Source organism: Salmo salar, chromosome 13 (assembly GCF_965601325.2).
Source record: "Salmo salar chromosome 13, fSalSal1, whole genome shotgun sequence".
NCBI lineage: Eukaryota > Metazoa > Chordata > Actinopteri > Salmoniformes > Salmonidae > Salmo > Salmo salar.
This window is the reverse complement of record NC_138303.1, coordinates 106,361,433-106,372,207: the sequence shown is the minus strand read 5'-3', so window position 1 is coordinate 106,372,207 and position 10,775 is coordinate 106,361,433. Positions and strand designations below refer to the sequence as shown.

Sequence of the window (10,775 nt, the reverse complement as noted above, 5' to 3'; positions counted from 1 at the left end):
ATTTATTTACACATAGTCTCTTTGAATTGTAATTATAAGTAGATTGAGAAACCCTTCATAAATAGATTTGAAGTGAGCCATAAACACGAAACATTTATTCATCAGACATGGCGGCAAATTCAATGAAAAGTTAGTTATATGCACATCTTTAAACTTAGGCTCTGGGCTAATTAAGAAGAAGGCCCACACACTGTTAAAGCTCCCAATTCAACCGCTTTGACTATGTTTATCCAAAACAGATCTTTGTCAAGGAAGGTAAATAAAAACCTGACAAAGATCTGTTTGGGATGGAAACGTTGTCAATAAAGCAGTGTGAGGGCCTTGTTGTTTACAGGCAAATTCAATGACCCATGTCCATGTTTATGCAGTATCTTGTTTTATAAGAAAGTGGAAGCTTTAACACGGAGTCAGACTGTTATTTGAATAAATATAACATTATGTTGAGTGAGCAGCAGCATCACAATACCCGTTCAAAACAGGAAAAAAGTCCAGTTGCTTAATGTCCCTGACCAGAACGGCTGCAAAACTTCCAAAGGATCAGTCGACACAAAGCTGAATTCTGCAGCAGGTACAGTGGCAGCACCTCTAACATGGTCATATTGGAAGGGTGGAGTAGATATCAGTTGGACTTGGCTCACTTCCTTACATTATCTCTAGGGGGCAATCCTGAGACAGACCTCCAGACACAGAGGCTGGCCAGACAAAAACATCCTCTGGAACTCCTTTATCCAGTCTAGCCCGGAGGTCTCATCTGTTTGTGCTACAAAGCCAACTCCTATGGTCATTTGGCATGACAACGACCATAAGTGTTGGCTATGCAGGATCACCCGGCAACGTCCAGTCCTCCATGACTGGACGTATTGATTGTTTTCTAACATGCAAAAATCCTAAAAACAGCAATCAGACAGTCTTCAACTCCTTTTCAGACAATCTTTAACGTTTTTTTTTAAATTCCAGGCCTTCAATACCATGAGTGGCCTCCTATAATATATAGTAAGACAGTCGTCCATCTCTACAGCCCAGTGGCTGGTGGTAGTGTTTGGCCCCTCCTCCTGTATCCTCCATCATCTATTCTTCCTCTTCTCCTTCTTGCTCTTGCCCGTGGCGGGTGCACTGCCACCGTGTGACACGGCTGTAGCGTGTCCCGTTGTCTTCAGGTGGTCAAACAGTTTGTTCCTGGTAGAGAACTCATAGTGACAGGTCACACAGCGCAGGTTCAGCTCCTTCGGGGAGTTAAAAGACAGCAGAATGGTTCATTAATGAACTCATAACAACAAAACACCTGTGGATACTTCTAGAAACAGGCCATTTTGACTCAAATCGATGAGAAATGCATTTAAGTAGCCTTAGACAAGGTAATGAAATCATTGTATTACATTTCAATTAAGGGCACCAAGTTCTGGTTAGTACAAACCCCTCCTGGATTGATTAATCAATTAAGGACCGGTAGCTGTGGCTGGTACAAACCTCTGCACCTCCTTTCTCCACTCCTCCCTGTGGTTGGACATTCTTTTTGCTGTCCTTTCCTCCATTATTCTTCCCCTTAGTCTTTCCAGAGCTGAGAAAGATGTGTTTTAAGTTACAAGTCAGAATGCATGAATATACCTGTATAGTAGATAATGATTATATCAGCACTGCTCTAGCATGGTCCCAAGTCGGTTTTGCCGTCTTGCCAACTCAGGACAGCACAAACTGATCTAGGACCAGGCTAGTGCTTAATCCTAAATACTGTCCATTCCATCCTGTCAGTAGTTTTGATAGACAAACTGATCTAGGACCAGGCTAGTGCTTAATCCTAAATACTGTCCATTCCATCCTGTCAGTAGTTTTGATAGAAGATGGTGGCAGGTCAGGTCACCTCTTTGGTTCTGTGGCTGTGAGGTCTTCCTCCGCAGCTGCCTGCTGGGGCTCCGAGGCAGGCTGGGGGTCCTCTGCCTCACCGCTGGTCTGTGTTGATAGAGGGCTCTCTGGGATATTGTCTGTGGGGGTGGATGTGGGCTCTGGGGCCACGTCCTTCCCTACTACCTCCTCTGTGGGGCTCCGCCCATTTTGCTGTTGTCTCTTTTTCTTCTTCTGCTTTTTAGACAGCCTAGACGTTAAAATGACGTTGAAATGACGTTAAAATGACGTTAAAATGACGTTGAAATGACGTTGTTCAAATGACGTTGTTCAAATGACGTTGTTCAAATGACGTTGTTCAAATGACGTTGTTCAAATGACGTTGTTCATCTACCACTGTTTACACAGTGTACAAAACATTAAGAACACCTGCTCTTTCCATGACAGACAGCCCAGGTGAAAGCCATGATCCCTTATTGATGTCACTAGTTAAATCCACTTCAAAATCAGTGTAGATGAAGGGGAGGAGACAGTTTAAGCTAACATATGGAATTGTTTTAAGATGGTCACACGGATCCTTTAGCCATTTTAGGACCCTTAAAAAAAAAAGGTTAAAAGAAATGATTGCAGGAAACATTGAATTTGGCCTTACTGACATTAGCTCATAGAAACTGATTGAATTAGAGCTTCATACATGGATAAACAGATGGTCCCCAAAAACAAAGTATCCGTTTTATATCCGAGAGATAAGATAGTTTAGTGTCTACAATAAGTTTCCTTATCTATCTCCATATATACTTCCATTCATTTTTAACTGGTGCCCAGCTAGTTTCAGACTAATCTCGAGAGGCTTGTGGGGATCCTGGAGCTCAACATGTGCATTTTGCTCTAGGATGCCCACATGAACGTGTTTGTGACACACTCCCCTTTCCATAGAGGGGTCATATTAGCATGTAGGCCAAACTGTTGGGACGATACAGACAGAAGTGGAGGGCGTAGAGCAAAACTGTTGGGACGATACAGACAGAAGTGGAGGGCGTAGAGCCAAACTGTTGGGACGATACAGACAGAAGTGGAGGGCGTAGAGCCAAACTGTTGGGACGATACAGACAGAAGTGGAGGGCGTAGAGCCAAACTGTTGGGACGATACAGACAGAAGTGGAGGGCGTAGAGCCAAACTGTTGGGACGATACAGACAGAAGTGGAGGGCGTAGAGCAAAACTGAGAACACCGTGTTCGTGAGAGTCATCTTTCCACATTTTGTACGACAAATCATTCGGACACTACAGACATCATGGTCTGACAAACACTGCTCCACCCTAGATGCCGAAGGGCAACATCGGCATTTGAGACGCAGCCCAAATATCCATCTTAAAAATCCCCATCAATGCGTGTCAGTTTTTGACTTTGTTCCTAATGTTTTGTACACAATTTTATAATGGCAAATTGTCCAATGACAAGAGTAACATCCAGGTAGTTTCTCATATTTTGGATGGAGAAAATATATCTTTGAACTTACTTTTGTCTTGGTGCTTCTTCTAGTTCTTCATCCTCCTCCTCCTCCTCATCCTTCAGACCGAGGGTCTCATCCTCTTCTTCCAGTTGTTGCCGTAGTAATACCACCATCTCTCTATGTTTCTTTGATTTCTCATGATTCTTCATTCTGTGCAAAAAAATAACATGTTTTAATGATGAACTGAACTCAGTCTTCCCTCAGGTAAACTGGGTTGTGTTCATTCGGCACCAAAAGGAAGAAAACTGACCGGGACGACCTGGATTTGACCAGTAAGAAATGTTCATTTCGTTTTCCAATGCAGACTGTTTTGCAACATTTTCCATTGTGTGCCCTAATGAACACGACCTCACTACTTACGCTTTGTCTGATTTGAAGGATTTGTCACATGCAGGGCAGTACAGGTCATCATAATAGTCATCCAGGAGTTCCTCGGTCTCATCTTTCTGTTCATCTGTGGAGAACAGTTGTTACATGGAGACTGTTGTCGTGTATGAGAAGAACAACCACACATGAACCAATGTAAAACGCTTTGAGATCTGGTGGTAAAAGAACACACCCCACAGTTAAATGTGACATGACACACTGCTATAAATGAAATCCATTCTTGTCATTACTACTCACGCAGAAGCTACAGTAGATTAAGATATACCTGCTATTGTATGCAGAAATATCTAGCCCTCCTCAGAGTGAGTTGGTGTTTTCACAGTCTGAGACCGGAGTTACTGACCCCCTCTTCCCTGGTCCTCCTCCTCGCTCTCTGACGCGTCTCCAAACTCCTTTCCGTACTGAGCCTCCATCTGCTGCAGCTCCTTCTCCATCTCAGACATGGCTACCCAGCTCTGCTCCTTGTAATCCTCCGCCAGTCTAGGAGAGGAGACAGCAGTCTGACCCTCTAGACCGCAGTCTGACCCTCTAGACCGCAGTCTGACCCTCTAGACCGCAGTCTGACCCTCTAGACAGCAGTCTGACCCTCTAGACCGCAGTCTGACCCTCTAGACCGCAGTCTGACCCTCTAGACCGCAGTCTGACCCTCTAGACCGCAGTCTGACCCTCTAGACAGCAGTCTGACCCTCTAGACCGCAGTCTGACCCTCTAGACCGCAGTCTGACCCTCTAGACAGCAGTCTGACCCTCTAGCATGTGAGTGGATCAGTTTAAGGTGAGGTTATTTTAACAAGTATAGAGATCAGTGATTCTGTGCAGTCCAACTGCAACGTAGTCAGCAACACTCGCTTGGCCTGTAAAAGCTTCTGTTTGTTAGAGGGGCATATGTTCTACATATCATATTTCTATGTGAACTCACTTGGCCTGGGACAGCTTTTGCTTGCGTCGTAGCTCCTCCACTTTCTTGGCCTTCTCAGTGTTCTGCTCCTCCACCAGCTTCTTGTGGGCCTGCACCCTCTTGTCACGCTTACGCACAAACGCCACCAGTTGGCGCACTAGCTCGCTGCGCTCCTTCCTGGCCTTGTCTCGGACCTTAGAAGAAGAATACTTTATGGTCCATTCAGATCTGTTGTGTTGAAAGAACGGTGCTGGTTCTATATCAAACAGCTCACATATAATCGAAGTCTCACTTCCTAACATTTGTGAGCATAACAACAAAACATTCAGTTAGTTTCACCAATCTTCAGTGGCTCATACCACATGTATGAACTACATATGCACTGGCTGAATAGGAACACAGGCACTTAGAATACAATAGCCTCGCTCAAGGACACAACGGCAGGAGCCGAGTGTTCAATTCCATTCCCATTTTTGCTTCGTCCGAGCCCAGGGATTGAGTCAGCAACCTTCTGGCTGCTGGTCCACCTCTCTAAGGCTACTGCCTCACTGTTTGGGGTTTAAAGGCCAAAAAGAAAACAGCAGTACCTTCTTGTTCTCCTTCTCCATGGCCCTCTTCTCCCAGCGGTTGGAGGCCTGCCTCGTGTCATAGTCCTCCTTCCAAGCAAACTTCTTCCGGGTGCAGAAGCTCTGCCAGTAGGCGTAGAAGAGGTGAACCTGGGAGAGGAGGAAGCAGAGAGCTATACACAATGACTAGAGCTCAGGGAGCAGAGAGGTAGGTACAGTACAGGCGATGGTTATAGGCTTTAGTGTGGAGCTGCTAAACCATTGGGAAAACTACAGCCCTTGAAGGATTTCTATTTCATCTGTGCGGCCGTCGGTTGAATTTCGATATCTCAATGTGGACCTCGAGCCAAAAACTTTGCCTATAGACAGACAGACTCCAGTTCATAAAACACTATGATAAAAAGTTTGCCTATAGACACAGACAGTGTTTTATGAACTGGAGTCTATGATACAAAGTGAATTAATGTATCTATCATCATCATGACACAATGACTTATGTTGTGATATAACCCAATGTGCAAAATGACCAAATGGTAGAGACCGACCAGACAAATGTTATTTCACAGAAATCAACTCTGTCTATAGAACCATTCTGAGATGAAGCGAGAGCCCAGGATGGAATACAGTAACCATGCTGAAGCAAAGCCAGAACTAACGCTACAGACACTGTTACGGCCCATGACTCTATTCACGCCACAACACTATCAGCATTGGTCACAGACTGAACAAAGGTAGAGGAAGTTTGTGCACCTTTCTGTCTGTGTGTGTGTATACATCTCTGTGTGTGTGTGTGTGTGTGTGTATCTGTGTGTGTGTGTGTCTGTGTGTGTGCGTGTGTGTTTAACAAGGGCAAACGTTACCGTGTCATAGTCACTCTGAGAGTCTCCAAACGAAGGGAACTCATCTTCCTCCTCGTCCTCCTCTTTACTGTGATCCATCTCTTCTGTAGTTATGGACTCAAACAGGTTCCTGTACACTGTGTAGAAACCCTGAGAAAAGGAGAGGGGAAACCGCTTTTTACCTGCTTGTCCCATTGAAAAACAGGGAGACCTAAAAGGATTGGATCCTCTATACAGCGAACAAATCCACATTTTCTCCACAGCAAACACTACACTGTAACAATAATTATTATACTGTTATACACATGTGTTGTTACATTTCTACATCCACACAGTGAGACATGCTAGTACACGCTGTGACCTGGGAGGCCGAGTGTGGATTATTATGTCAGAGCACCACTCTGCAGCCCTCTGCTGGTACAAAGTAACACTACTCTACAGCCCTCTGCTGGTACAAAGTAACACTACTCTGCAGCCCTCTGCTGGTACAAAGTAACACTACTCTGCAGCCCTCTGCTGGTACAAAGTAACACCACTCTGCAGCCCTCTGCTGGTACAAAGTAACACCACTCTGCAGCCCTCTGCTGGTACAAAGTAACACCACTCTGCAGCCCTCTGCTGGTACAAAGTAACACCACTCTGCAGCCCTCTGCTGGTACAAAGTAACACCACTCTGCAGCCCTCTGCTGGTACAAAGTAACACCACTCTGCAGCCCTCTGCTGGTACAAAGTAACACCACTCTGCAGCCCTCTGCTGGTACAAAGTAACACCACTCTGCAGCCCTCTGCTGGTACAAAGTAACACCACTCTGCAGCCCTCTGCTGGTACAAAGTAACACCACTCTGCAGCCCTCTGCTGGTACAAAGTAACACCACTCTGCAGCCCTCTGCTGGTACAAAGTAACACCACTCTGCAGCCCTCTGCTGGTACAAAGTAACACTACTCTGCAGCCCTCTGCTGGTACAAAGTAACACTACTCTGCAGCCCTCTGCTGGTACAAAGTAACACTACTCTGCAGCCCTCTGCTGGTACAAAGTAACAGGGATGGGCAACTAATGGGGTTGGGGTCCACAAAGAATCTGAACTTACTAGGGGATGCAGTTGCTCCCCCTGACAGAGATGCTTCCTCCCTGACTGTCACACTCACCTCCTCATCATCCCCGTAACCAGAATAACAGGTGACAGTGAAGAACTGGACAAGGTCAACACTTTCATCAGCATACTCCCCGCTGACCCCACCTTTAAGAAGAGCCTCTCTGTGGTTATCATACCTGGAGACAGGAGTCGAGAGGCGGAAAGCACAGTATTAGCATTACTATAGCTCGACTCTTCCTAAATGAGTGTTTCCCCAATTCCTTGTATTCTCTCCTCCTTAAAATGCATTGGAGGAGAATGTGCAAGGGCTAGAACCTTGGACCATCTTTGTCAAGGAGACGAGGAGGGACAATGCAAGGAATCAAGGAAAGACAAAGATCTGTTCTGGTCACTAATATTAACTTATTTCCATACAAAGTCCTGGCCTTAAAATGTTAGATCTCATAAAGGAAGAACTTCCAGCACACTCATCATCTTGGACACTCCAAACAATTGAATGGATCTCACACCAACATCTCAGTCAAAAGACCTTTACTACTTTGGATAATGAGGATGAAGTTGTTTCTCACCATGCTCTCTCCTGTGGGTCGCTCAGGACTTCATAGGCTGCCTGGATCAGTTTGAACTGCTCAGCTGCCTCATCTGCGTTGTCCAAGTTCTTATCTGGAAATGGAATTAAGATGTTCAACAAATAATACATTTAGAAGATACAAACATATTTTTAGTGAAGAGAGAACGTCCATGACACCAGTGCAAAAGCAGTGCGAACTAACTGGTGGTAGTTAGCTAGCAGTAACGTTAGTTATCTAGTTCTACTTGTCAGTCTCCCACACTGATTACAGTTTAGCTAGCAATGGGGTCACTGGACGTGGCCTCTCTGATCAGTGAGCTAACAGCTAACGTCAGCTGGCTAATGTAGCTAGCAAGTTAAATACACGGTAACAACGTTTACTGTACCTGGATGCCATCTCAGGGCTAATTTCCGATATACCTTCTTCATATCATCATCAGTCGCGTCCCTTTTGACACCCAACACCTCGTAATGACACTTCATTTTGAGTTGAGCTGGTTCAGCTAGCTGAAATCCACACGATTTGGCCTGTTGCTAATCTTAGCTAGCTAAAAGGCTAAGCTAACAGCCTTCTCTGTCCTCAAAATAGGACAACTCAGTACAACAGTAACCGAAAGTTATGAATAACAGTGGACAGATCTACAGATAAATGTAATATTCATTCTAGTTAAAAATGCATAGTCTGTCCTTGTATCTCAGCTTGAAAAATACCGGACATCGTGGACCCGCTTCAATACTGCCAGGGACTACGCGCTTAAATATGACGTAATTTATCATGGACAGTCTTTTCGTAAAGAAAAAGGTCAAAAAGAAAATTGTTGTAAGCTTGATTTCTGTTGATTGTGAATATGACCAAAAAATTGGTGTGGAACTGACAGCAACAATTCTTAACATTTTAAATCCAGCTTTTGCTTGGTGTGCTTATTTGGATACCCATTAGCTTTGGCAGAGGAAGCAGCTTTTCTTCCTGGGGTCCACAAAAAACATGACAAGTAACAAAACACTGATAGACAAGGACAGTCACGCAAATTATGTGTGTGTGTGGTGTGTCTCCTCACAGACAGTCGCAGCCTTTCCATGAGATGTTTTAAAAAAAAAATTAAGTTAATTTTGCTGTTTGCTTGAGTAACTGGAGATGGGAGTTCCATGTAATCATGTCTCTGTATAATACTGTGGGTTTTTTTAACCTTTTTTTTTTAACTAGACAAGTCAATTAATAAGAACAAATTCTTATTTTCAATGACAGCCTAGGAACAGTGGGTTAACTGCCTTGTTCAGGGGCAGAACAACAGATTTTTACCTAGTCAGCTCAGGGATTCAATCTAGCAACCTTTTGCTTCCTAGTCCAATGCTCTAACTAGTAGACTACCTGCCACCCCCTCTAGACAGACTGAAATGTAGGTGTTGCAGTGAATTCGTTTTGGACTTGGGGAATGTGAAGAGACCCCTGGTGGCATGTCTTGTTGGGTATGTCTGGGTGTCTGAGCTGAATGTTTATGCAGACAATCTGGATTTTTCATTACACTAATACTTCTCAAAAACTAGAAGAGAAGCAATTAATCTCTCGTCAAGCCTCAACCAGGAAAGACAGGCATGCATGTGTAACCGATGTGAAATGGCTAGTTAGTTAGCGGTGGCGCGCGCTAATAGCGTTTCAATCAGTGACGTCACCCGCTCTGAGACTTGAAGTAGGGTTTCCCCTTGCGTTGCAAGGGCCGCGGCTTTTGTGGCGCGATGGGTAACGATGCTTCGTGGGGTGTCAGTTGTTGATGTGTGCAAGGGTCCCTGGTTAGAGCCCGGGTTGGGGCGAAGAGAGGGACGGAACCTACACTGTTACACATGTTGTTCATGTTAGTTCGTTATGTGCAATCAAGGCTGCTCTGTTCTGAGCCAGCTGCAGCTTTGCTAGGTCTTTCTTTGCTGCACTTGACCATATTACCAGACAGTAATCAAGATGGGACAAGACCAGAGGCTGAACAACTAATACAGTTCATTTTTCGGTAAAAAACACAGAAAATATTTTATAAACAACAACTTTGTCAATATGACTTGACCATGATAATTGACCGTCCAATGTTATATCTAGGAGTTTATCTTCCTCAACACTCACGCCCTTTATAAACAACTCCAGTTGAGGTTTAGGTCCAAATATAATGCTTTTAGTTGTAGATGTTTTAAAGACCAGTTTATTATGAATCACCCATTCTGATACTGACTGTAACTCCTTATTTAGAATTTCAGTGAGGTCACTGGCTTTGGGTCCGACATGTGTAGAATCAACCACATACAGTGCATTCGGAAAGTATTCAGACCCCTTCACCTTTTCCACATTTTGTTATGTTACAGCCTTATTCTAAGGATCAGCATGGCGGCAGGTAGCCTAGCGGTTCGAGTGTTGGGCCAGTAACCGAAAGGTTGCTAGATCGAATCCCCGAGCTCACAAGGTAAAAATCTGTCGTTCTGCCCCTGAACAAGGCAGTTAACCCACTGATCTTAGGCCGTCATTGTAAATAAGAATTTGTTCTTAACTGACTTGCCTGTTTGAATAAATTCGAAAATGGTTTCAATATTTATTCACATCAATCTACACACAATACCCCATAATGACAAAATATATATTTTTTATATTTGCACATTCATTATTTTTTTATTTTTTTTATTATTTACTTAAAAGTTCAGATCCTTTGCTATGAAAACCAAGCCATGAGGTCAAAGAAATTGTCCGTAGACCGCCGAGACATGATTGTGTCGAGGTACATATCTGGGGAAGGGTACCAAAAAATGTGTGCAGCATTGAAGGTCCCCAAGAACACAGTGGCCTCAATCATTCTGAAATGGAAGAAGTTTGGTACCACCAAAACTCTTCCTAGAGCTGGCCGCCCGGCCAAACTGGGCAATCAGGGGAGAAGGGTCAGGGGAGAATGGTCACTCTGACAGAGCTCCAGAGTTCCTCTGTGGAGATGGGAGAACTTTCAGAAGGACAACTCTGCAGCACTCCACAAATCAGGCCTTTATGGTAGTGGCCAGACGAGAGCCACTCCTCAGTAAAAAGGACATGACAGCCCGC

General features: G+C 44.4%; 1 protein-coding gene across 1 annotated transcript; it reads right to left on the bottom strand.

The window, feature by feature from the left end:
* Nucleotides 1-73: 73 nt before the first annotated feature.
* Nucleotides 74-8,481, bottom strand: dnajc21 (DnaJ heat shock protein family (Hsp40) member C21). Its single transcript, XM_014138870.3, has 12 exons — nucleotides 8,095-8,481; nucleotides 7,707-7,800; nucleotides 7,190-7,313; nucleotides 6,063-6,191; nucleotides 5,224-5,352; nucleotides 4,658-4,830; nucleotides 4,083-4,219; nucleotides 3,713-3,806; nucleotides 3,359-3,502; nucleotides 1,859-2,089; nucleotides 1,468-1,558; nucleotides 74-1,223 (listed from the first exon to the last, which is right to left on the bottom strand). The coding sequence occupies exons 1-12, from the start codon at nucleotides 8,189-8,191 to the stop codon at nucleotides 1,065-1,067; spliced, it is 1,602 nt and encodes a 533-aa protein (XP_013994345.3). The 5' UTR covers nucleotides 8,192-8,481; the 3' UTR covers nucleotides 74-1,064.
* Nucleotides 8,482-10,775: the final 2,294 nt, after the last annotated feature.